Genomic DNA, 27784 nt, shown 5'->3' on the forward strand with positions numbered 1-27784 from the left:
TAAAAAATTTTTGACCAACTTTTGGTCCTGGCAACACGCAAATTTGTTAAAAGGGGTCCTTTTTGAGTAAGATTGTGCAAAAAATCCGAATTAGAATATTTTTCCTAGCGGATGCGCAGTGGCTTTCTGGACTATATAGTTTGTACTATAACCCGTATTGAAATAGATTGCAACATGTGTGTGTGGTTGGGATATTGACTGCGAAACCTAAGGCTTCATTCGCCTAATCATATTTACCTTTGATTCTTATAACAATAAATAAAATTGATTAACATTTTATATCAATATTATTAGTGTTTTTAAACAATATCAGTGTGATATATCAGTATGATAAAGTCAAGATGGGCACCAAAAGGACGGCGGAAGAGAGGAAGACCTAGGAAAAGCTGGATAGAAGGAATCCATAGGGAAATCGGAGAAAGAGGCTTGAACGAAGACATGTGCTACGATCGAGAGCAATGGCGATTGGGAATCGGAAGACGTCGTAGAACGTTATAAACCGATTATATATATATATATATATATATATATATATATATATATATATATATATATAAAGTCAAGATAAACAATACTATAACAGAAAGCTTTGAGGTCAAACAAGGACTGCGACAGGGTGATCCATTATCGTCTATAATATTTAGCATATTACTAGAAAAGGTTATACAGGAAGCAAACATTAATAGAACAGGTCTGATCTACCACAAAAAGCATCAGTGCTTGACATTCGCAGACGATTTGGTAATCTTGGCTAGGAGCAAAATAGAACTTATAGAAACACTCATGAAACTCGAGGAGAGGGCAGCAACCAAAGGATTGTATATAAATGAAGCAAAAACAAAGTATATGGAATGGACACAGTGGCGTAGCTAGCATGGGTGACACCCGGGGCGGTAATCCATGGTGTCACCCCAAATCCTAAAAATATCTAAGGATTGTTAAAATCAACGGAAATACTATAAACGTATGTTTTGAATAATGAAAAAATTAAGAATTATAGTTAATAAACCGAGGTTATTTAGCCTTGTTTGCGCCAGTTTTGCTCGCAAGTATTTCTTGATTAATTTTAGCTTACTAAAACATCTCTCACATGAAGTAACCGATACACAAATGGTTATATTAATTTTAATGCGACCATTAAGTTTGGGAGATATTCCATGAAAACCCACTCCACAAGGAACGTTAAAAAGTCTACAACTAACCATTTAGATGCTGTGATAATGGTCGCTTGTAAATGTGTTATGAGCCTTGATATTTCTAGCACAAGGTCTGCTTCTGATACCTCTTCATGGTAAAGTCAAAAAATGTTGAAACAGCTAACTTCAATTGTTAACTGTTCGTGAAAATCAAAGTGTGTGAAAATCAAATTCACATTATGAATAGACTTTGATCAGGTTTCGAGTTCAAAATTGAATAGGTCAAAACAATCCTACATATCCTGTTGAAGTTCGACTCGAAGTGTCAGTCCTGTATCGGTATCTAGGTCACCATCCATTCGTCTTTGACGTCGAATTCGTTTTTCGGTGGGAATATCGTCGTCCTCATATTTTTTCGTGGCAACATCTATTGCTTCATCTATAATATGCTCACGTTTTCTTCAATGTAAAATGCAACTATTTTGGTCGCAGATTAATCAATGGTTATGCCTTAACTTTGAAATTAAATTTGACAAACATTGGTTCCTCTTAGAACATCATTCCAAAGGAAAAGATGACAAAGAAATGTGAAATTACACACGTCTGGCATCAATAGGGTATGTCTATATGCACTTCTGGTGTCTAAATTTTCTTTTTGATGACATAGTTCCTCAATTGCAGCAATAAAACTATCAAAATATTCTCCAAACACTTTAACTGCAGCATAGTGAGTACTCAAACGCGTTGTGGAAATTCGTTTAACAGATGCTTTGCTGTGTTAAATAAGCACTTCCCATCCCAGCAGCTAGTGGAAGTAGAAAAAAAATTAAAAATTTTCCTCTACAGTTCTGATAAAAGTTACTCAGGATGTATTGTTCGCAAAAGAGTGCTGGCCACAAAAATCATTGGTATGATCAATACATCCAACGAAAATGTTCTTTTTGTTTTTTGCTTTAAGGGTGTAGGCGCAAATTTTCGCGCCAATGTGTTTTAAATGAATTAATTTTTTTCGAATCCTTAGAAAACTAACAAGTATTTTTGAAAAATTTAAACGCGTAATCAAAGATTACATTATTAGGTACCTAGGGCCGAAAATCTTTCGAAATAACCAAAAAGTTTCTTTGGAATGAGATATTTAAAATTTAAAATCACACTAAATTTTCTCTTTTTTTTTCACCCCTGTAACTTATTAAAAACATTATAGAAGTTTTCAGGGACTTTCGGCCCCGGGAAATAATGCAATCTTTCATTCTGCGTGTAAATTTTCCAAAAATACTTATTCGTTTTTTTAGGACTCGAAACAAAATGTTTTTTAAAACATTTAAAACAAATTTGCGCGAAATTTTGCGCCTACGCCCTTAATAATAGCTTGTATTCCTCCATTACGCCGCTCTTCACAGCTGCATTATTGTATCCCTGTGAACGGCACTTCATATATCAAGCTTCAATCATCAATTTCAAGCTTCTTGAGAATATCGTTATTTAGATCAATAACTGTTTTTTTCCTTTTAACGGAAAAATCAAAGAAATACCTCTTTGACCTCGACTTTTCTCGGCTTCGTGTGTATACAAAATAATATCGAATTGTATTTTGATTATAAAGTGGGTAGAGTTACAAATTAACGATTCATTCTTTTGTGAGCGGGTCTCTCGGGTGTCACCCCCAAAAGGGTGACACCCGGGGCGGACCGCCCCCTCCGCCCCACCCTAGCTACGCCACTGAATGGACAAATAAGCAATTCGTTCGGGGGCAATACATAACAATGAGAACAGCGAAGGGAACACAGTATAAATTCGAAGAAGTTGAGAGATTTGAGTACTTAGGAACTGTCTTCACAAGAGATCCTAACTGTGAAGAAAAAATATAAAAGAGAATTATGTCGGGCAACCGCGCTATATTTGCTTTTAATGGGTTGTTAAGAAGTAAACATATATCACGAAGAGCAAAACTAAGAACTTACAAGACCGTAATAAGGCCGATAGTAACGTATGCTTCTGAAACATGGGTCACAACAAAAAAACATCAAGAGTTGTTATTAGTTTGGGAGAGGAAAATACTGCGCAAAATCTTCGGTGGGAAAAACTTAAATGGACAATGGGTAAGAAGAACAAATAAGGAACTAACTGAGCTCTATCAAGATCCTAACATACTAGCAGTAATTAAGGCGCAAATACTTAGATGGTTGGGCCATGTGCAGAGGATGATTCCATCTAGAATTCCCAGAATGGTACTATCTAGTGCATTGGCAGGGAAAAGACGAAGAGGAAGACGGAGGTCACGATGGGGTAATGAAGTTAGAGAAGATATGAGAAGAATTAACTTAAGGAACTGGGAAACAAAAGCGACTGACAAAAGGGAGTGGAAAAGAATAGTACATCAAGCCATGGGCCTACTAGGCTCGTAGTGCTTACATATTATAATATCAGTTTTCTAATATTATCCAGTTCCATATCCAGTTCCGAATCCAGTGGTTATATTTCTTCCGTATTGTTTAGTTTCGCTTCCAGTGATTGTATTTTTTTTCTTGTTTTTTTTGAAATATTTATTTATTATTCTATTACTATATTTTTTTATTGTGCTCATAATAGATTGCAACATTGTCTACAGACATGAATGCAGTAACAATAAATAAAAAAATCGGAGATCCACACCCCGGATTTGAAATCGAAACCTCTGCTTTACGAATCCGAGATCCGAGGTCTACCCACTAGGTCACTAGGCTATCGCTCTTAGACAATATTTTTTCCTGAAACGGGGAACTTTTAAAGCCGGGTCTAGACTATGTAACAAAACATGCTAATAACAAAGTTGTACAACTTTGTTATGTAACTTGTTATAATATAGCATGAGTATCCAGACTATATAACAAAAAACAAAACAACAACATGCGCATAAATTTTGCAGCATTTTAGATGGATAGCTGGTAGGTTAGGTAATATATAAAATTGCGTCATATAAGTATGGAGGATCTCTTCATAGCAACAGCAGCTTGTGTAATATTGTGGAGGCGACACCGGCGTGTTAAATTAATATTTTGGATGTGTCCTTCGTTAGCAGCTCGAGCAAAATATAGGTAGTGGTACAGCTCTTTTAGCTGATCTGGAAAGAGATAACATAGACCCATCGACAGGAGACATTAAATGTGATGGCAGTTTTAAAAACTTCTTAAGAATAGAAAGTTCTGATTTTGAATTTCTTATAAATGAAATCGGCCATAAAATAGGCAGGAAAGACATTTCGAGATGCAATTCCAGTAAGAGAAAGATTAACAGTTATATTATTAGCAAAGTATATTTTTTAAACTTTTTACTCATTGTTTCAGAGAGGACGTATAACATTTCTGTAAAATTTAATTCCTCAGTATTATCGTCTTCACCTGTTCATGATTGAGTGTCACTGTCTGTTTGAATTGGTGTAGCTGGAGAAGTAGCGGATGTAGGTGTAGTGGACGGAATAGAAAGGCTCAGATATATTGTATGATTGAGTGCCTGTTTGAGTAGCTGATGAAGCAGTCTGCATCTGTGTAGCGAATGAAGTGAATGTTACAGGTTTTATGTCTGAACACTCTGCTCTGTAGAGAATAGTATTTATGTCAAATTTAGAGTTGATTTGCACCGATTTGCTGTTAAGGTTCCGCGTACTGCTTTTCTTTTGTTGGCTTGAGTTATAGGCGTACGTGCATTAGTTTTAACTACAGTTTCTGTATCTATTTTCACTTCTATTTCAGTCTATTCATCGTGTTTTTTATTTGTTTTTTAAATCAATAAATGTAGCTCATCCCATAGCAATCCCATAATACTCGTTACTTACGAAATAGCTCAATTAAATGAGTAGTCAGTTCTTTCCACAATTTCATCGCGTAAATAATCCTACGTGAAAAGAGTAAAGAAAAATCTAGCACAATCACTCCAGAATGAACAAGGCGATATGACTCCAACGGTTGCTGCTCGCGTAGGTACTATGCCAGAGAAATGTTTCAATAACATGTTTTTAGGTGTAGATCAGTCGCGGTGCGGTTTTATAACTTTCTTTGATGTTTACCGACATCTGTTGGATAACATAAAACATGCTATATAACCAGAAAAATGTTATACAACACTGTGTTTTAAAACTTGTTTATTTAAAATTTTGTAACAAGTTACAAAACTTTGTTATTTAACATGATTTGTTACATAGTCTGGACCCGGCTTAACGGTAACTTCTTATAGGTAATACACTACAATTTCTGAATATTTTTTCTGAAATCTATCGAATGGTACCAAACACGACCCCCACGGAGGTGGGGGGTGGGTTACTTTAAAATCTTAAATAGGAACTCCTTTTTTTATTTCAGATTTGGATTCTTTGCGTAAAAATAAGCAACTTTTATTCGAAACGTTTTTTCTAAATACGGATAGGTGGCGCTATAATCGGAGAAAACGGGTGTTGGAAATGGAAAATTAAATTGAAATATGGAAAGTCCCCACTAAAATAGAAAATTTTACTTAACTTTTTTGGTTTTAGAACCTAATAATCACAACCCAATAGGTCCCCAAAGCGCTCGAGTGACTGCACATTTAGCATACTTTGCTCCCCTACTATATGTATTATAAATAATATGCGAAGTACTATATAATTATTAACCCAAACAACCATAATTCAACTTTTATTTACTAATAAAGAACTGGACGAAAGTGTCACATCAGCTTTTATGAAACACATGAATATTTACATAAAAAGGTAAGTAATCTGCTTGAAATCGATATTCCCAAAATCATCTAAAAATTGTTTATACTTGAGTACTTTGAGACTCTTGTATGAAATGTGAATACCGAAATACGATTAGGAATCTCCATTATGTAATTTTTAAATAATACATAATTCTTAGGAAATGAAAGGTATTATACAAACGTGTTAAAAAATACTAAAATTAAAAATACTGAAATTTTTTGATGGCAATAAATGATGAATTGGTTTATCGAATTTATTTTTAAGGTGATACAGTAGCGATCAACAGGTAGCCAAAACGCGTTCCAAGATTGAGGCTGTAATTTTGAATATTTTTTCGAGATATTTGGCACACGTATTTGTAATATAATAAAGAATGGCGGTACAGAGCCCAATTTGAAAAATATATTAATATGTGGAAATTACTCTGTAAATAAATACAATATTAAAAAAACGAGTCTGTACCGCCATTAAGAAGAACAAAAAAATACACTTTCTTCTAATAAACTTTTTTATCAGATGCCTAGATTTTGTGTCATTTTGGAACTACTAATGAAATAAAAAATTTTAGTAGTTCCAAAATGACACAAAATCTAGGCATCGGATAAAAAAGTTTATTTGAAGAAAGTGTATTTTTTTGTTCTTCTTAGTGGCGGTACGGGCTCGTTTTTTTAATATTGTATTTAATTACAGAGTAATTTCCACATATTAATATATTTTTTAAATTGGGCTCTGTACCGCCATTCTTTATTATATTACGAATACGTGTGCCACATATCTCGAAAAAATATTCAAAATTACAGCCGCAATCTTGGAACGCGTTTTCGCTACCTGTTGATCTCTACTGTTTCCTCTTAAGTAAAATATGTCATTTGGATATTTTTTTAAACTCGATAGATCCTAGGGACATGTCGGTAGATCGGTAGGATCATCACTTTTGGGAGTTTTGGGAATATCCCAATTGACAACGCAATATACACCGACGCCGTCTACAATGAGCGACGAATCAGAGATGCCAGATTGGGGTACTTTCGAACATTTTTAGGGTAATTTGAAAGCACATGGGAAAATTTTTATAGGTTGAATTGGTTGGGGAATTTTTCGGGAGGAAAATTGAGCAAACTGAATTGCAATATAAATGTAATGTAACATATAACATTATATTAACATTATAACCTATCGAGTATTTGCTTCTGATTAAAAAAACCGAAAAATGGTTTTTGGAACAACCGCTTTTTTTGACCAGTTATAACCGCCAGGTTAAACCCTAAGTAAAAAACCGGTATAACCGAAAACCGGTTTTTTGTTCAACAACCGCCATCCCTACCTTGGTTGTTACAAATACAGTTCGCTGAAATAAGTTTTACCCCCCTTATTAACTTATTTATTTTTAGCACATAAGAAAAACGCTCGGATAGGTCGATTTTTAAAATAATCATAGTATATTATAGCGTCAATGTTTCGAACTTTACGCGATCCCTCTTCTTCAGGTGATAGGCACAACTTTGATTTTTTTAAATAGGAAAGTAAGTACATCATGTGACACCTCATTTAAAGGCTTTTTTCTACAACCGTGTTAAAAATGCAATTTTTAGAACTCCATACGTGCGTTAAAAATGCTACTTTAAGGCAGGGCCGGTTTTAGGGTTCTGAGCGCCCCTGGCAAAATAAAATTTGGCGCCCCTTCATATAAGAATATACAAATTTAATGCAAATATAAAAAAATAGGAAAAAATCAAAATTTTACCATAAAGAACTATGTAAAAATATATTTATTTAAAAAATAGTAGGATAGTTATTACTTATAACTTATCCAACATAGGGCATAGCATAGCGAGCACATTCAAGCGACGAAGAAGCGAGGTAAAAGATAAATGCACATTATCAACAACCAGTAAAAAATGTGTATAAATAACTATTTAGATGGAAAATAAGCCACAATTAAATTGAAAAAAATAATTTTATTATCGTTTCGACGCCCAAATCGGGTGTCGTTGTCAAAATACAAAATACTACTAAATTAAACAAAAATGTTGTTGCTTAGTAAAAAATTCGTCTAATAATTTATTTAATCTGACTCATTTATAGCATTTAATGTGTATAAATCTTCTACACGACCAAAAAACATGTTGATTGTGCGCAAGATATAGCTGCATCCCCAATAACTAAATTGAGGGAGTGATCCACTTAGCATAAAATAGCATGCGGATATTCTTTGCAAACGCGAGCTTGTACATCTTTATTTTTTCTCTTCCTTTTAGAGCCGTTGTGATATCCTTGGCCTTACAATCATCTATGCAAATTCAAATAAAATCATTCATTATTTTTTTTTATTATCTCATGAGCTTTTTATTATCTCTATGACTCGATACCTATAGAACCAAACTATGGTTTTAGGTATCGAGTTACTAGGACAAACAATATGCTGCATACTAAAATTAAACCCGGTACTGTGGGATAAGAACATCAGTATAAAAACAAAAAGAAGAAAATAATATAACACCATGACAAAAAGTATTCTGAATAATGGGTGTGAAAATTGAATAAAAAATACGAAAACCAAATGCAAAATAAGAGCAACAGAGATCGAATACCTAAGTAGAAGCTGTAGAAGGGATAGAATAAATAACATAGAGATTAAGAAAATAATGGTAATGAATTCAAGGGATAACAGACAACATAGAACAAAAGAGATTAACCTGGTACGGGCATGGCAGAAGAGCAGACCAAAATCGTTGATAAACAGAATAACAGATTGGAGCCCGATAGGAAGAAGAAAGAGAGACAGACCCCGAAAATCTTTTGGAGATAAAATGGACGAAGCAATATTAGAAAAGAAACTTGCAGGACTGGAAAAACAGAAAGAACTGAAAATAACGGTCAAGTGAAATAATACAGGAAAAACTATGGAAATCCAGGGTGGTCAAGAAAAAACAGGATGTTTCTAAATAAATGCGACAAACTTTAAAGGGTAATTCTATATGAAAAAATAATGACAGTTTGCTCTATAAGCGTATGTCAGCAAATACTTCGTTTCCGAGATATGGGGTGTTGACATTTTTCTTACAAACTGACGATTTCTTTATTGTTCTAAAACTGGTTCAGATATGCAAATGAAATTTGATGTGTTTTAAGAGGTAACTATTGCGCATTTTTTGACATAAAATTAATAATTTTATATCTACTGTTGAAATGGTGTGAATTTTTTTAAAGAAAAACATAGTACGCCACTAAGATATTTCAAATAACAAATCATTTTGGAATTACTCGTTCAATTTATGATATATACAAAAATCTATTATTCCTTTTTTTTCATACGTCGTTCGTGCCGTTTTTATGCAAAAAGTGAAACATCTTAACGCGTACAAAGTATTCGAAATAAATTTCTATATATTCATATTATGAAAAAGAACTTGTCAATTCTAATTCATATAGATATACCTGGTTTGTTTTTTTTATTTCAAATTACACACCCAAGGACACACGACAATGTTGATAAAGCAAAGTTTACAGAACAGGAAGACAAAACTATTTAACCATTGAGGCTATAATGACAAGCAGCAGTATAATAATATCACTGACTAGTATTCATAAATTTGTTGATACTTCGTAAATCTGATCTTCGTGTATTTTAAGTATTTATGTATAACATTGTAATACCATAAAAGTGATAGGTATTACCTGACAAATGACCTTTAAAAGCCATAACAATTTTTAGGTTGCATTATTTTTATTAGAGAATTTTTGTGAGCTAGAAATAGTTTTCTTATTGTTACAATTATTTAATATTAATTGTCTTAGGAGTAATCTTAGCCCAAAGATAATCTATAAAGTCCAAAAAAATAGTGAATGTAAAAAATATTATATTTTTTTTGTTTAGCTAATGCCTCGACAACTAATGGCCATTGGCATGGTAGGTACGGTAATTTTGAACAGTTAGGTACCTAGTGTCATGTGTAAGTAGTGTGTGTGTTGAGTAAGTGGCTTGTTACTTTGCAATGTCGACGTCATTGTCTTTGCAAAGAGACGCTAATTGTATCCGAACGTCTGCCCCGAACGTCTATTTACCCCCCTCCACGGAGGGGGGTAAATATTATATTTATATATCAGCGTCTCTCAAAATTTGGCGCCCCCAAATTCTGGCGCCCCGGGCGGTCGCCCGGCTCGCCCGCCCCTTTATCCGGCGCTGCTTTAAGGCACTAGTGCTTTAAAATTTTTATGGCACTGCAATTCGTATTGATCGTATAGGCAATTTTGATGTAATGTCAAAAAAATATAAAAATGGAATGTCAGTCAAGTTCAAGTAAAAGTTTTTGTAGATATTGTCCTGTAATTACGTTTGTAGAAAAATTTTTGCATGATATGCGTGTTAAAAAGTGCATTTTTAAGGCACTCATGTGAATTGCAGAACTCGCTGTCGCTCATTCTGCAAACTTTCACATGCGTGCCTTAAACGTGTACTTTTAACACTTATATCATAAATAACTATTGAAATACTGATTACAAAAATTTATAGTATTTTAAGCCTTTCTGAGAGCATATGCGCAAAAATTTCGCTCGAATTATTTTTAAATGCGTTCATTTTTTTCGAATACTGAGAAAACCTTAAGTATTTTTAAAAAATTTAAACGCAGAAAGAAATATTATTGTATTATCCATGGTCGAAAGTCCTTGAGAACTTCTATAATATTTATTTTAATAAGTCACAGGGGTGAAAAAAAATAGTCTGATTTTTAATTTTAAATATATATTACAAAAGAAACTTTTTGTTCATTATAAGGGACTTTCTGCCCTCGGGAATAATGTAGTCTTCTATTTTGCGTTTAAATTTTTTAAAAATACCTATTAGTTATCTCAGGAATCGAAAAAAATAAATGCGTTTAAAAAGAACTCGACCGAAATTTTGCGCCTACGCTCTCAAAAAGGATTAAAGTATTAAACATTTTTGTACTGTTTGAATTTATGCGACGATTGACGATCCACTGTTTTAGAGATTGGTTAAACAGATGTTGCCAGTTGTATGGTCCTCACTATGTGTATCGTAAGTTATTCAACAGGGTATAGAATATACATGGTTAGAAAATATACGCCAAAGTCAGCGCCTCTATGCGGAAAATCTCTGAACTAAAAATTGATGTGGACCATACAAAGTGAGGTCCCACTTTTTTTTGTAAAAAAACAGTGTTTGCTATCAGTACATGTCTACGAAAAAGTCTTACATTGATTGACTAAGTGAGGTCCGTATACTGGACCTCACTTTGTACAGGACCTCACTTCAACCGCAGTTTCTTTTGATATGTGGCTCACTTCATACGCTGGGAGTAAATATATATATATATATATATATATATATATATATATATATAAAAACATGAGATGTAGATCCTTGAAACACACTCAGTGATCAAAAGATCCAAGGTTAATGGTTTGACGACCACTCGTACGAAATCAAACAGATGAAATAGAGAATGTGGAAAAATCCCCTTACGAACAATTCACACATCCACCATTTCGGGTTGGGAAAAATTTTTTGAATAGAATCAAAGATCCAAACACCAGTTCTTAGAAATGTGTTTCGCCCTCTTATATATACATATATATATATATATATATATATATATATATATATATATATATATATATATATATATATATATATATACATTATGTATGTACATTTGACAAGTTGAAAAATGTGTGTCAGATTAATTGGGATCAATGTCACTGACTGTTTTTATATAAATGCTTGAATTTTATATGTTAGTATTAAAAAATAATCTTACGAATATCACACGACAGTAAGAATAAATAAGAAAATAATGCTTCATTTTTCTCAATTTGTTGTCATTGGACAATTCGTGGACTCATTGGACAACTGTTGTCATTGGCCACTCAAGCCCTGCGGGCTCTCGTGTCTGTATTGCCAGACAACAAATTTTCCAAAAACTGTCGCATTATTGTTAATTTATTCTCACTCTCTTGTGATATTATACCCAATAATTTTTGATAATATCCTGTCGTCAAGCATTACGTCAGATGCCCTTCGTTACTACGCAAAAATTAACATTAAGTGTCATTAATGACAATTAATGTGTTACAACTTGTCACAGAGAACACCAAGAAACAGGTTTAACAAATGTTTAGGTGAAAATATAAATAAAATATTAGCTAAGATTATTTAGAAAGACCATTCAGACTATTCATAAAATAATTTCAGCGAATTACACTCGATATCTAAAATTACTATCGACTTGTTGCACTCCCCATAATTTCACTCCACTCCGTGTCGTGAAATTAAAACTGTCAAAGTGTCACTCGGGAAACAAATCGATAGTTTTAGAGCTCTCTTAGAGCAATAAGTACTGAAAATTGTTTCAAGGTTAAGATCAAGAAAAATTTTTTTTGATACACTGCATTTTTACAATCTACTCTAAACACAAACTAATAAGTAAATAGTCTAAAAGTAAATTAACGTGAGTTAGGTACCATCCAGTGACGGTTCTCTAAGTATTATTCTTTATTGTGGTAGGTCGTCTGGCCATATTGTCTTTAGTCTTCTTTCAGCAAGTGGTTGGGTGAATAAATTATTTATCAAGTCGTTGGTGTGGTCAGTGGTGCGATTTTGATATTTTATTGAACGATTTTTTATTAAGTCCTTGATTACTGGGATGTCCACATCATTGTGGAGTGTCTGGTTGGATACATACCATGGAGCTTTACTTATCATACGGAGAATTTTGGATTGGAATGTTTGGAGTATCTTCGTATTTGAAGGTTTACTGCAGCCCCATAGTTCTATTCCGTAAGACCAAACTGGTATAAGTATAGCTTTGTACAGAAGCAGTTTATTCTCAAGAGATAACTGAGACTTCTTGTTAAATAGCCAGTTCATATTTTTTAGTTTAAGATTTAATTGTTTACGTTTAATTTTAATGTGCGTTTTCCATATGAGTTTTTCATCCAGATGCAATCCCAAGTATTTGACAACTGGCTTGATGGGAATCGGAGTATTATTTATAGAAACTTGAGGACATGTAGATTTTCTGATTGTAAAAGTAATTTGTACTGATTTGCTGGCATTAACATTTATTTTCCATCGCTTGAGCCAGTTTTGTAATTGGTCTAAATGATTTTGAACTTTTTGTGATGCTACATTAGGGTCGATTATTAATTAAAACTTCTAATTATTAATCGCTCAATGCAATATAACTTACGACCAATGATGTACTTAATACAACGTAAACATTTGTAGGCAAACTGGATCACAATCAACCAACGGGATATTTCCGTTGATATTTCCCAAGTAATAGAAGTCCATGATGGTGTTTTTTCTATAGATCCTGATACAGAATATGTAGTGAGAGCCGTCCTTAGGACGAAGGGGAGAGATTTAGTGCCAAAATCTACTACGACCGCAAAAGTCGTAACAGAATGCGTTCGTAAGTATAAAAATATTATATTATAACCACAATGATCAAAATTATTTCTTATTTTAACCAGCGATTACTCACTCTATCAAATGATAGTTAATTTAGATTTAGGATAAAAACAGACGAACCATTCAACGACCCGCTGTGGATCCGCAGCGTAACGCTACAGAGTTGTCCGTATGTGTTTGCGCTTAATCTAAAACATGAATTTTTGGCTATTATATGTATAATATAGTCCTGTCGCCAGTAGGGGTACAACGGCCTCCTTAATTCAGATGGACTTACCCAAGTTTTCTTTATGTTTTTTGATCCGTAGAACACGAATTTTTTGGGTAACAGTCGATCCGGATGTCGATAAGATTATTATAAACAAAGAACTTGAAGAATCACATAACAGCGATTTTTCGCAAAACAAAACTTTTTTTTTTGTATTTTTTGGGTCATTTTAAGCAAAAAATGTTTTTACAACTTTTTTCGTAGGATGCATAGTTTTCGACATAAACGCGGTTGAACTTTCAAAAAATCGAAAAATTGCAATTTTTGAACCCGAATAACTTTTGATTGAAAAATAAAATAGCAATTCTGCTTACCGCATTTGAAAGTTCAAGTCAAATTCTATCGGTTTTGATTATTTTCCTTGCTAAAAATTAAGTTTTTTGATGTTAAACAAAGCTATAAACACATAGTGATTGAATGATGTTTTCAATGCATTTCTAATTTGAAATCGAACGAGTAGGCGCGCATACAGAATTTCTACGTACCTATATTACGTACATTAAAACGCATGCATTGGGCACGAAAAACACAATGTGTTTATATCTTTGTTTAACAAATAAAAACCTAATTTTTGGCAATACAGATAATCAATACAGATAAAATTTGACTTGAACTTTCAAATGCAGTAAGCAGAATTGCTATTTTATTTTTTAATCAAAAGTTATTCCGGTTCAAAAATTGCACTTTTTCGATTTTTTGAAAGTTCAACCGCGTTTATCTCGATAACTATGCATCCTACGAAAAAAACTTGTAAGATCATTTTTTGCTGAGAATCACCCAAAAAATACAAAAACATGTTTTGTTTTGCGAAAAATCGCTGCTATGTAATTCCTCAAGTTCTTTATTTATAGGAATCTTATCGACATCCGGATCAACTGTTACCCAAAAAATTCGTGTTCTACGGGTCAAAATACAAAAAAAAAACTTGGGTAAGTTTATCTGAATTAAGGAGGCCGTTGTACCCCCTGGCGACAGGACTAATAATAGTATCCCGTTTTATACCGCTCACGTGGCTTTGGGAGTATAGCAAGGTAGTCTGCTATATCTAGGGCCATACGGTATACAAGGAAATTAACAGGGCCAGTGCTATTCTTCAACCGCCTATTATTACCCCTGGTTTTACCCAATGTACTAATTTTATTCAGGCTGAGTCGATCTGGGGGCCTATAGAAATTTTATAATTTTCTAGTACCAGCACTCGAGCCAAGCATACTACCGCCTGAGCTACGCCGGCCCTATTATACTGGGGCAAAATTAATCGCCCACCTTAAAAATTAGTTATCTTTTATGTCTGGAATTTCCTCATACTTCGTCTTTCTGTCTGTCTGCCGTCCTTCTTCTTCTTCTTCTTAACATGCCATACGCCAAAGTGCATAGCAGACTATCTCATTACTAAGGTTCTGTTCTTGGCGGCGTGATACAGCTCGCCTGTGTTGTGTATTCCTCTCTATTCCTGTGTTCTTCTTCTTAAGATGCCTATCCGTTCCGGATGTTGGCGATCAGCATGGCTATCCTAAATTTGCTTGCTGCTATTCTGAATAGTCCGGTTGTCGATGTATTAAACCACTTTCTCAGGTTTTGAAGCCAAGATATTTTTCTTCTCCCTGGTCCTCTCTTTCCAAATACCTTGCCTTGAAGAATGAGTTGCAACAAGCCATATCTCTGTTCATTCCTCATAACATGGCCAAGATCTTCTAGTTTGCGCTCTTTGATTGTGTTAATAATCTCGCATTCCTTGCCTATTCTACGTAGAACCTCAACATTAGTCACACGATCCACCCACGAAATTCTCAAAATGCGCCTGTAACACCACATCTCGAATGTCTCGAGTTTTCTCAAAGAAGCCTCCGAAAGTGTCCAGGCCTCTACTTCGTATAATAACGTAGAAAATACATAGCATCTGATGATAGAGATTTTGGTAGCAAGAAGTAAATCGTGGCTTCTGAAAAGAGACTTCATCATTATGAACGCTAATCTCGCTTTTCCTATGCGTTGTTTTATTTCACTTGAGTGGTCCCACTGGCTGTTTATGTTGGTACCAAGGAATGTGTAGCTGTCGACCCTGTCAATTAGTTGTTGGTTAACCAAAAGCTGTATATTTAATATTACGCGCTTACTGACTACCATGTACTTTGTTTTTTTCGTATTGAGATCAAGTCCGTATTCTCTACTTATATCTGATATGCGTGACATTATTCTTTGCAAACCATCTAGACTGTCTGCAAAAACTACAGCGTCGTCAATTGTCGGCATATCTAATGTTGTTCAGACGCATTCCGTTGACTAATAAGCCTTCCTGTAGTTCTCCCAGCGCTTGCTCGAAGATACATTCAGAGTATATATTAAACAGCACCGGGGACAGGATGCATCCTTGCCTCACTCCTCTATCTATGGAGACTGCCTCTGTCAATTGGTCATCCATTTTAATATTGGCAGTTTGGTTGTAATATAAATTATATATGATTCTCAAGTCTCTATCATCTAATCCCGCTTCTTTCAAGATGTTTATGAGTTTACCATGTTTTACTCTATCAAACCCCTTTTTGTAGTCGATAAAACAAATATACACGTCACAGTCAACATCCCTGCATCTTTGCATAAGTACTTGGACGGCGAATAGAGCCTCTCGGGTACCTAAGGCATCGCGGAATCCAAACTGCGTCCATGATATCTTCTTCGCATTTTTTATATATTCTGCCGTGTATCACTTTCAGCGTGATCGGTGTGCGACAGGGATGTATATTGTCCCCATTATTGTTCAATACATATTCAGAGCACATTATGAACCTAGCGCTAACGGACATAGACGAGGGAATACTTATAAACGGAGAACGATTGAACAACATAATATACGCTGATGATACTGTCATTTTTGCAGACAGTCTTGAAGGTCTGCAGATACTTGTCTCCAGGGTGGCATAAGTAAGTAGCAGGTTTGGGCTTGATTTTAACATCAAAAAAACCAAATACATGGTTATAAGCAAAAATAGGATACCACCTGATCAATTACAAGTTAACCAACAACCTGTAACAAAAATCACCAACTTTTGTTATTTGGGTGCAAACCTAAATGAACAGTGGGACCAATCGACGGAAATTAAGATAAGGATCGAAAAGGCAAGATCAGCTTTCGTCAAAATGAAAAAAATCTTTAACAGCCACGATAGAAAATTGTAAATAAAAGTTCGTTTACTAAAATGCTACGTATTCTCCGTTCTTTTATATGGCGTGGAGTCATGGACCTTAACTGAAGAGACTCGAAGCATTTGAGATGTGGTGCTATAGACGCATGTTGAGGATTTCCTGGATAGACAGAGTTACCAACTAAGAAGTTCTACATAGAATGGGTAAAGAGCGCGAACTAGTCGTAACCATAAAACGTCGCAAAATGGAATACCTGGCCCATATAATGCGCAATGAACAACGATATGACCTACTTCGGACCATACTTCAAGGTAAAGTGCATGGGAAAAGAGGTCCGGGACGAAGAAGAATATCCTAGCTGCATAACCTGCGAAAATGGTTTAACTTAACCACTACCGGACTTTTCAGGGCAGCAGTCAACAAAGTCAGAATAGCCATGTTAGTGCCCAACATCCGTAACGGATAGGCACCATAAGAAGAAGTATCATTTTCAGAAACATTTTGAGTAAGTGGCTCATTAGGCTAATTGTTCTGTAGTCTTCACATGTTTTGGCATTTACTTTTTTGGGTAAAGTTACGAAGGTCGACTTTAACCAGCTTTTGGGTATTTTTCCAGTTGCGTATATTTTGTTGAATACAGTTGTTGTTATCCATTTTATTCCTTGTTCATCCATAAGTTTTAAGAATTCTACATAAAACTGGTCAGGCCCTACAGCTTTACCATCTTTAGTTGCTTTAATAGCTGACGTGACTTCTTCAGTGGTAACCGGGGGTCCTGTTTGGCATTCAGTGTCTTCAATGGTATTCTGCCTTTCATCTGCAAAAGTTACTTCCACATATTGCTTCCACGTGTCTAGTTTTTCTTCCACACTTAACAGTGGTGTGCCTTGGTTATATGCCAAACACCCAACTCTTCTATGATTGTATAAGCTTGCAGCTTCTTTAACTTGTTTGTGCATATTGAATGAATCGTGTTTATGTTGCAATTGCTGGATTTCCGCACACTGTTTTCTTAGTCGTGTATCCTTAGCTATTCTTATTGCTTTTTTGATCTCTTTATCTATTCTTTTGTATAATGACATGTCCTGATCTTTGGACTTTCGCCTCTCTTCCATCATATCTAAAATCTCGTTTATCGTCCACGATTTCTTCTTTATTTTTGGTGGTTTGAGGAATTTCTCACGTATGTCTTGTGAAACTGTATGCAACTTTTCTATCTCCTGGTCCATTACATCCGATTGAATAACGGTATTCAAGTTGTTCTGTATATACTTTTTTACACTCTGTTCTGTGTTTTGGTTTTTTAATAGCCTGATGTCGAATTTTGGATTGACACTACGTCTAACCTTCTTTAGCCTGAGCTTAATTTTGCCAATCAGTGGGTTATTGTCTGACTTGATATCAGCTCCTGGGTATGTCTTGACTATTGTTATGCTGTTACGGAATCTTTTATTAATCATAATGTATTCTATTTGATTTCTCACTATGCGGCCTGGAGTGTCTTAAGGTGATTTCCATGTATATAATCTTCTGTGAGGGAGTTTGAAGTAAGTGTTAGTAATCACAAACTCTTCTTCTGCCACAATTTTACCTAGTCGGTCTCCTCACTCATTTCTTTCTCCAAGTCCAAATTGCCCTATGAATTCTCCCGATTGTCCCCTACCAATCTTGGCATTTAGATCACCCATAATCAAAGTTAAATCCTTTTTGTCCTATTTCGTCCGGTTTGTCAGCTGTAGGGGCATATACCTGGATAATGTTAGTTGTAATTGGGTAGGTATTAAGTTGAAGGAGGAGTATTCTTTCCAATATAGGTACAAAATTTTAACATGTCTGGCAGTTTCTTGATTTAAGATTATACCTACCCCATTTTCGTGTCTTCCATTAGGGTTGCCTGAATAATATATGTGATGATCATTAATTTTACATTTCCCAGAGTTCGTCCATCTCATTTCACTTATTCTTATTATGTCTACTGATAGTCTATCCATCTTCTTGATTGCATTATGAGTCTTACCTGCCTCGTATAATGTTTTAACGTTCCATGTGCAGATCGTGAGGTTTATCTTTACACTATATTGGCAAGGATTTCTTCTGCTGGCGACCGAAAAGGCCTTGCCGTCTTGTGATTGTCCTTCTCTGCCTGATCTTGGTATCCGAGTTCCATGATCAGTAATATCGTTTCTATGATTTGTCGTAGTCATGCTAATTGTACTAGGGGTACTCTCCGAGTCTTTAATGCAGTGGTTCCCCGTTGCCTTCTGCATCTTTATGCCGTTGACCGTTACGTTGTTAATAGGTTCATCCGCCTTCAAGACCGATTTATCAATCTCAGGACAAAAAGGTGCTCTTCCACCAGCTCATCCGCCCGGAGCCGTTGGCCAGTAAATAGGGGGATTGCTTATACCGGCAGTCGCTCGGACGTCAGAGCCTCGTTTGTTATCTGACAGGATGCACCGAAAGGTCAGTATCAAGACCATTACACGGGCAGGTGAGGTTGACATTTGGATAGGAGAGAGGCTATACGTTGCGCATCACTATCCCTTACATCCCTAATGTACATCCCATTCCTGTGTAAAGGAGCAAATTGTCGCCTGTCAACATTTTCAATGGGTTTTAAATGTATTCATTTTTTCAAATCCTGAGAAAACTAATAAGTATTTTTGAAAAATTAACACACAGAATGAAAGACTACATTATTATCGAGGACCGAAAGTTCCTTAGAATAAATAGAAAGTTTCTTTTGGATGAAATATGTTCAATTAAAAATCGCAGTAAATTTTATCTTTTATTTTCACTAAGTTTTCAGGGACTTTCGGCCCTCAGTAATAATGTAATTTTCATTCTGAGTTTAAATTTTTCAAAAATACTTATTAGTTTTCACAGGATTCGAAAAAAATGAATACATTAACCAGGATAGTTGTTTGCGGCCGACTCCCCTCCTACCGTCCTACCTTCTATCTTCCCTTGTAGAATTAACTGTGGTATTTCATATTTTGCTCCTCTTAATATGTGCCCAAGGGAACTAATCTTGCGTTTCCTAATTAATTCAAAGAGTTCTCTTTCCACGCCGGCTCTCTTAAGGACGTCATCGTTTAGAACTCTATCGACCCACGGTAAGCGCATCATTCTTCCACATTTCAAATGACCACATTTCAAATGCTTTAAGTTTGTTGATTGATGTTCTTTTCAAAGTCCTCGTTTCCATGCTATAAAGCTATATGTAGCATTGACCTTTCTGTAGCGTATTTCGAAATTTAGGTTTTGATTACAGAGGAGCGGTCTGAATTTCATAAAAGCTTGTCTTGATATTTGTGTTCAGGTTTTTATTTCATATTGTGGATCCCATTGGTCATTGATTGTGGTGGTTGTGGTGCCAAGATATTTAAAAGTTTTCAAGCATTTTATACGATCGTCACCTATGCATATTATCGGGTCTTCTGGAGGGTTTGTTTTAATTACCATATATTTCGTTTTCAAAATGTTGATCTTAAGGCCATAATTATAATCTGTGCTATTTACCCTATCTAATACTAACTACTGATCTTCCAAATTGTCGGTTATAATCACTGTGTCTCCGCATACCGTAGATTGCTAATTGGTATGCAGTTCAACTTAATGCCTAATTCCTTGCCTTCTAATGCTTCCGCGAATATATTTTCCACATATAAATTAAAATGCATCGGAGAGACTATGCAGCCTAGGTAAACACCCTTTTGGATTTCAAATTCATCCATATATGATCCGTTTTTATCAATCCTCATCTTTTCGACTTGATTCCTGTATAGATTTTGAATAATTCTGATCTCTTTCTGGTCAATATTGGCCTCATGTAGTTCCATCATGATATCATGCTTAACATTGTCTTCTCGTAGTCTATGAAGGTGAGGTCCTTTTCGTTGATTTAAGCAATTTTTGTATTAAGGTGTTCAAACATAAAATTGCCTCTCTATTTCCTATTCCTTCCTTAAAACCAAATTGTATTGTCCCGCTTAGTTCTAGTATCTTATACATTCTTGAGTGTAATATCCTAAAGAAGAGTTTCAGAAAGTGGCTCATTAAACTGATTAAGCGGTGTTAATTGCATTTTGTGGCGTTAGCGGTTTTCTGGATCATTATAAAGGATGACTGCAGCCATTCTCGCGCAATATAACCAGTGTCATAAATTATATTGAACAGCTTTACCAGGATTGAGATATGATTCTCCTTGTCCAGTAGTTTTATTGCTTTTATATTAAATCATCTGGTCCTGTTGCTTTATGCGTCGTTGTGGTTCTAACTGCATATTCTATTTCACTGCGTATTATTGATGGTCTCCGTGGTCTCCAATGTATTACCATCTTAGACCATGGAACCACAAACGAAAAAGGGGAAGGCCACAGATGCGATGGTCAGATGACCTGAAGAAACACACTGGGTCAAAATGGATGCAAATTGCCCAAGATAGAGAGGCATGGAAGAAGGAACAGGAGGCCTATATCCAAGGATGGATGTTTAGGGCTGATTAGATAGATAGATAGATTATTGATGGCTCCGATAAGTTTTCGGAAGGAAGTTTGCGCGGAAAATAGAAGGAAGACGCGGCCCGGGTAGACGACAAATGATCTGGCTGCGCAGCATCAAAGAATGGACAAGATTAGACTTTTAAAGTGTAATAAGAAAAGCCCACAATAGAGAAGACTTTGGAGAAGTCATCGCCATCCTTCGCTCAGAAGACGGCACCTAAAGAAGAAGTTTGCGTGTTGGCTGTGTTGGTCTTTCGTCATTTAAAAGTCTTTCTACGTATTCTGTTCACGTCATTGCTATCTCCTCTTCTGACTCTATGTATTCGTTTCTGTCGTTGCGTACTCTCGTTCTGTGATGGCTTTTGTGTATATTCGATATTTTTTTGATCTTCTATGTAGTCCGAAACTATCTCCTTTATCCTACAATTGTTCTATTTCGTTGCACATTTTCTCCATCCAACATTCTTTTGCTTTCTTAATTTTCTGGCGAATCTCTTTATGTATCTGTTTGTAGTTGTATTGATTACGTTGTTGTTTATGTTACTTTCGCTCTTTCATTAGTTCCATCATTTCGTCCGTCATGCGTCATCCATTAGTTCTTCTTTCTCTTTATGATCTGTGTTTTGACTTGTCTGTTTACTACCAGCATCGTTTCTTTAAATTATTGACCAGCTATTCGATATCATCATTTTCTTTTATCACTCGCATTCTTTAATTAATTTGGTTCGCATAACTCTTCTTCAGATTTTCGTCTCTCATTAGCTCTCTCCGTAACCGGTCTCAACTTGCGAAGAGAAGGGGCTTTGAATTGAGTAGGGGCCCTTCAGTACTTTGCGTAAGACAGACTGGGCGGGGAAGTCCTCAACCTCGGCACGGCGCTACCCAATGGCTGATAGGGAAAGATCCTGCAGATATGCAGGACAGGTACGAATAAGGCATTGCCAAATAAGGACCCGCGGATCAACTGAGGATATAACATTAGGCAGCAGTAACGTCATTACTGGATTAAGGCTGTAGGAAAGTATAAAAAAATCCTGTAGGCTTAATTCTAGATACTCACAAGCGCCACTCGCATTATGAGTTAAGCGGCTGTGACACTGCGATGGGGAAGGCAACGGGAAACCACCCCATAAATAATCCCTAGTTCATTCATCATGGTTAATGTAAACCAATTTGGAGAAGATACTGATCATGGACTACGGATACCAAGATCCGGCAGGGGAGGAAGAACACGAATATGTAAGGCTTCCCAGATCGTCAACCCACGAAATCCTTACCAATATTTAAACACTAATAGAGAAAAAATGTGCACGTGGAACGTTCAAAAAATCTGCACTTGGAATGTTCGAAGTATGTTTGAAGGAGGAAAGATATACAACACCATTCAAGAAATGAAAAGACTAAATATCGACGTGACGGGAATCAGCGAGATGAGATGGCCAGGCTCGGGACAGTGCTGTATAGATGAGCATATAGTATATTATGCGGGAAACGATGAACCACACCACTGGAATGGCGTAGGCGTAATTCTGAGCAAAAAGATTGCTGGGGCTGTGATCAGCGTGCTACCTCTCTCTGACAGAGTCATTCTCATGAAGCTGCAAAGCAGGCCAGTTAATACCAACATCATTCAAATCTACGCTCCAACATCAGAAAAGCCAGAGGAGGACATCGAGGAGTTCTACACCGAGAGAAAAAAATTCTTGACATAAAGAAACTTTATTAATATTTAAGAAAGATCGACTTGGCATATTGCCTAAGAAATATATCTTTGTATGTAAGATATAATTTTCTAAAATATTTCCAATAAATTCTACTATAGCCAAAGAAATATATCTTAAACATGATTGAACTATCACTTTCTGGCAAACTTCAAACCCATTTATCAGAAAGAAATTACACTTGATGTTAATTAATTTTATTAGTCATAAAAATATATTTTCTACACATTAGAAAACTATTCTTTCTGAGCAATAATATTACTTAGTAAGGAATATTATTATTTTACTATTAATAATTTATTTATTTAATGTTAAGAAATATATTTCGCAGAGATAAACATATATTTAGAGTTAAGTTAATATTTCTTGAAAATAAAGTGATATTACATACGGCGAAATAAATCATTGTGTTAAGGTAAAATCATTATTTATTAATAAAACAAGATATAAAACGTTATTATTACATACAAATATCTTCTCCACTCTTCAACCACTGGCTTCTACACAACAATAAAAGGATGGAGAGGCAAATCCAACTTCCTCAAATTTTCCTTCTTTTGTTAATAGCACTTTGTATATCAGCAATTCACTAAAACAAAATCGTTATGTAGAAAGAGTAAACTTACTTTAATAAAAAATTTTTTATAAAGATATAGATATTTATTTTGACAAATTTAGGAAATACAAAAAAAAACAAATACACAGCCCCACATAAGAACTATTAATACTAATAATAGTCAGTCATATTTAGTTCAAACATGGCATTATTTAACCTATACACATTTTTGTTTATTTTTTTCCTTTTGTTAATGAAATATTAATTATTTATCTGTATAATATTAAGTCACACAATAAACATTGTTTAGCTAAAACAAGAGGGAAAATACAACCAATGTAAAACATTGAAGCAGACAGAATAATATGTAATTTTCTTAATTTTTATAATCTAAAAGAGACAGCATACCTAATCATTAAGAAATTTTATTACGGGAAAGTATTATTAGTTTACATCTAAGTCATTTAATACATATTAACTAACTCACGGTTTTCGGCAATAACATTTCTTAACCATAAACATATATTTCTTTTAGACTAACTGATTTCTTTATCTCAAATAAATTAACAGAAAAAATCCTCAGCGTTGCACCCGCCATGTTTGATATAGCGTTGTATTGTATATTTTTATAGAAGACGATACATTCAAGAAACCTATTATAATTGATACATAAGTATACACATTTTTAAAAAGGTACTTACATGTATGAAGTTCTACCATTTCTGGAAGGCCCCGCAGTTGGTTAATAACTCCTTTCTTAATATTGTTCTGAAGCTATATATTATATCATTTTGTCCCAGCTTTAAATTGTGGCATATTTCCCAGTTGGAATAATAAGCTCCTTTATTTCAGAGTCGTCCATCATTATACCTAAAAAGCATATAAAGATACTATTATGTTTCTTTTTTAACCATTCGGATACGCAACAATATTATTATTACATCTTAAATTACTCAATTTACTTTTATTTAATACCTATATATGTACGTACCTTCAAAATATCCGTTAATTTTTAAAGTACACCAATAAATCCAACATCCGTCTATATGAACATGAATATATCACGCCATCTTGAAAAACACTGACGACTAAATCATAAATAGTTAATCTGCGCAATTCTTTTGTGGAAGAAAATCTCTTTGCAAGTAACATTTCGGCATTAATGACAAAGTTTTTATTTTATAACCACAGTTACTACAGAGGGTATTTCTGAAGAATTATTTCTTGTGGTTTAAAATATTTATTTGGTTGCAAGAAAATTTCTTGTTCGCAAATATAAATATGGATTAACTTAACATTATATTTCTTATACTGCAAAATATTTGTAGTTTTCAATTTAAGAAATAAAAACTTTAGGATAAGAAAATTAAATGTAACCATTAATGCATTTCTTAATATTAAAGAAACTATCCGTAAGAAATTATTGAGTTGTGTTTAAAAAACTCGTTTCTTTATATGTGAACCGGTATGTTTAAGTTAATAGGATATTTTAACTTTTAAGAAATATTGCTCAAAGAAATCGGTGTTTTAGGAGAAAAGAAATTGTTCACTCGGTGTACGCACTTGTACAAAAAGCACTAAAATATACCAAGAAGAACGAGCTTACCATCATCATGGGTGATTTCAATGCCAAAGTCGGTAAAAACAGAATAGAAGACATTATCGGACAATACGGCTTAGGCGAGAAAAACGAAAGGGGAGACCGACTTATCCAATTTTGCCGGGAAGAAGATTTTACTATTGCTAACACGTGGTTTAGACTTCCCCGAGACGACTTTACATATGGAAATCACCTGCAGATACAGCCAACAATATCATCAGAAACCATATAGACTTGATTCTCGTTAACAAAAGGTTCAAGAATAGTTTGACTTCGGTGAAGACCTACCCAGGAGCAGACGTCACATCGGACCACAACCCATTAGTGGTCCAGGTAGAACTCAAACTAAAGAAACTCATCGAAAGTAAACCTAAACACACCGAGAGAACAATTTCTTTTCTCCTAAAACACTGATTTCTTTGAGCAATAATTCTTAAAAGTTAACATATCCTATTAACTTAAACAAACCGGTTCACATATAAAGAAACGAGTTTTTTAAACACAACTCAATAATTTCTTACAGATAATTTCTTCAATACTAAGAAATGCATTAATGGTTATATTTAATTTTCTTATCCTAAAGTTTTTATTTCTTAAATTGAAAACTACAAATATTTTGCAGTATAAGAAATATAATGTCGAGTAAATCCATATTTATATTTGTGAACAAGAAATTTTCTTGCAATCAAATAAATATTTTAAACCACAAGAAATAATTCTTCAGAAATACCCTCTGTAGTAATAACTGTGGTTATAAAATAAAAACTTTGTCATTAATGCCGAAATGTAACTTGCAAAGAGATTTTCTTCCACAAAAGAATTGCGCAGATTAACTATTTATGATTTAGTCGTCAGTGTTTGTCAAGATGGCGTGATATGTTCATGTTCATATAGATGGATGTTTATTTATTGGTGTTCTTTAAAAACTAACGGATATTTTGAAGGTACGTACATTATAGGTATTAACTAAAAGTAAATTGAGTAATTTAAGATGTAATAATAATATTGTTGCGTATCCGAATGGTTAAAAAAGAAACATAATAGTATCTTTATATGCTTTTTAGGTATAATGATGGACGACTCTGAAATAAAGGAGCTTATTATTCTAACTGGGAAATATGCCACAATTTAAAGCTGGGACAGAATGGTATAATATATAGCTTCAGAACAATATTAAGAAAGGAGTTATTAACCAACTGCGGGGCCTTCCATAAATGGTAGAATTTCATACATGTAAGTACCTTTTTAAAAATGTGTATACTTATGTATCAACTATAATAGGTTTCTTGAATGTATCGTCTTCTATAAAAATATACAATACAACGCTATGTCAAACATGGCGGGTGCAACGCTGAGGATGTGTTCTGTTAATTTATTTGAGATAAAGAAATCAGTTAGTCTAAAAGAAATATATGTTTATGGTTAAGAAATGTTATTGCCGAAAACCGTGAATTAGTTAATATGTATTAAATGAGATGTAAACTAATAATACTTTCCCGTAATAAAATTTCTTAATGATTAGGTATGCTGTCTCTTTTAGATTATAAAAATTAAGAAAATTACATATTATTATGTCTGCTTCAATGTTTTACATTGGTTGAATTTTCCCTCTTGTTTTAGCTAAACAATGTTTATTGTGTGACTTAATATTATACAGATAAATAATTAATATTTCATTAACAAAAAGAAAAAAATAAACAAAGATGTGTAGGTTAAATAATGCCATGGTTGAACTAAATATGATTGATTATTATTAGTATTAATAGTTCTTATGTGGGGCCGTGTATTCGTTTTTTTTTTGTATTTCCTAAACTTGTCAAAATAAATATCTATATCTTTATAAAAAAAATTTTATTAAAGTTTACTCTTTCTACATAACGATTTTGTTTTAGTGAATTGCTGATATACAAAGTGCTATTAACAAAAGAAGGAAAATTTGAGGAAGTTAGATTTGCCTCTCCATCCTTTTATTGTTGTGTAGAAGCCAGTGGTTTAAGAGTGGAGAAAATATTTGTATGTAATAATAACGTTTTATATCTTGTTTTATTAATAAAATAATGATTTTACCTTAACACAATGATTTATTTCGCCGTATGTAATATCACTTTATTTGCAAGATATATTAACTTAACTCTAAATATACGTTTATCTCTGCGAAATATATTTCTTAACATTAAATATATTAAAATTATTAATAGTAAAATAATAATATTCCTTACTAAGAAATATTATTGCTCAGAAAGAATAGTTTTGTAATGCGTAGAAAATATATTTTTATGACTAATAAAATTAATTAACATCAAGTGTAATCTTTCTGATAAATGGGTTTGAAGTTTGCCAGAAAGTGATGGTTGAATCATGTTCAAGATATATTTCTTTGGCTAGAGTAGAATTTATTTGAAATATTTTAGAAAATTATATCTTACATACAAAGATATATTTCTTAGGCAATATGCCAAGTCGATCTTTCTTAAATATTAATAAAGTTTCTTTATGTCAAGAATTTTTTTCTCTCGGTGCAGAACCTGGATTATGACACTCTAAAAGACCCTGTAGTTCGTCAGAACGTAAGAGATGTAATGAGAGTAAAACTAGAAACCGCTAAACAACAAGAACAGAGTGTAGAACAAAAATGGAGTTATATCAAAGACGTCGTGCTGAATGCGGGAAAAGAACATCTGGGAAAGAAAACAAGAGTAAAAAATAAA

The 27784-nt window shown here is 34.2% G+C and overlaps 1 protein-coding gene across 1 annotated transcript in view; it reads left to right on the forward strand.

The window, feature by feature from the left end:
• LOC126887030 (uncharacterized) overlaps window positions 1-27784 on the forward strand; it is a 560578-nt gene that overhangs the window by 443969 nt on the left and 88825 nt on the right. Inside the window, exon 12 of the mRNA XM_050654335.1 lies at window positions 13097-13283. Coding sequence (XP_050510292.1) covers window positions 13097-13283 — 187 coding nt within the window. The remainder of the gene's footprint in view (window positions 1-13096; window positions 13284-27784) is intronic.

This window comes from Diabrotica virgifera, chromosome 6 (genome assembly GCF_917563875.1).
Source record: "Diabrotica virgifera virgifera chromosome 6, PGI_DIABVI_V3a".
In the NCBI taxonomy this organism is placed as follows: Eukaryota; Metazoa; Arthropoda; class Insecta; order Coleoptera; family Chrysomelidae; genus Diabrotica; species Diabrotica virgifera.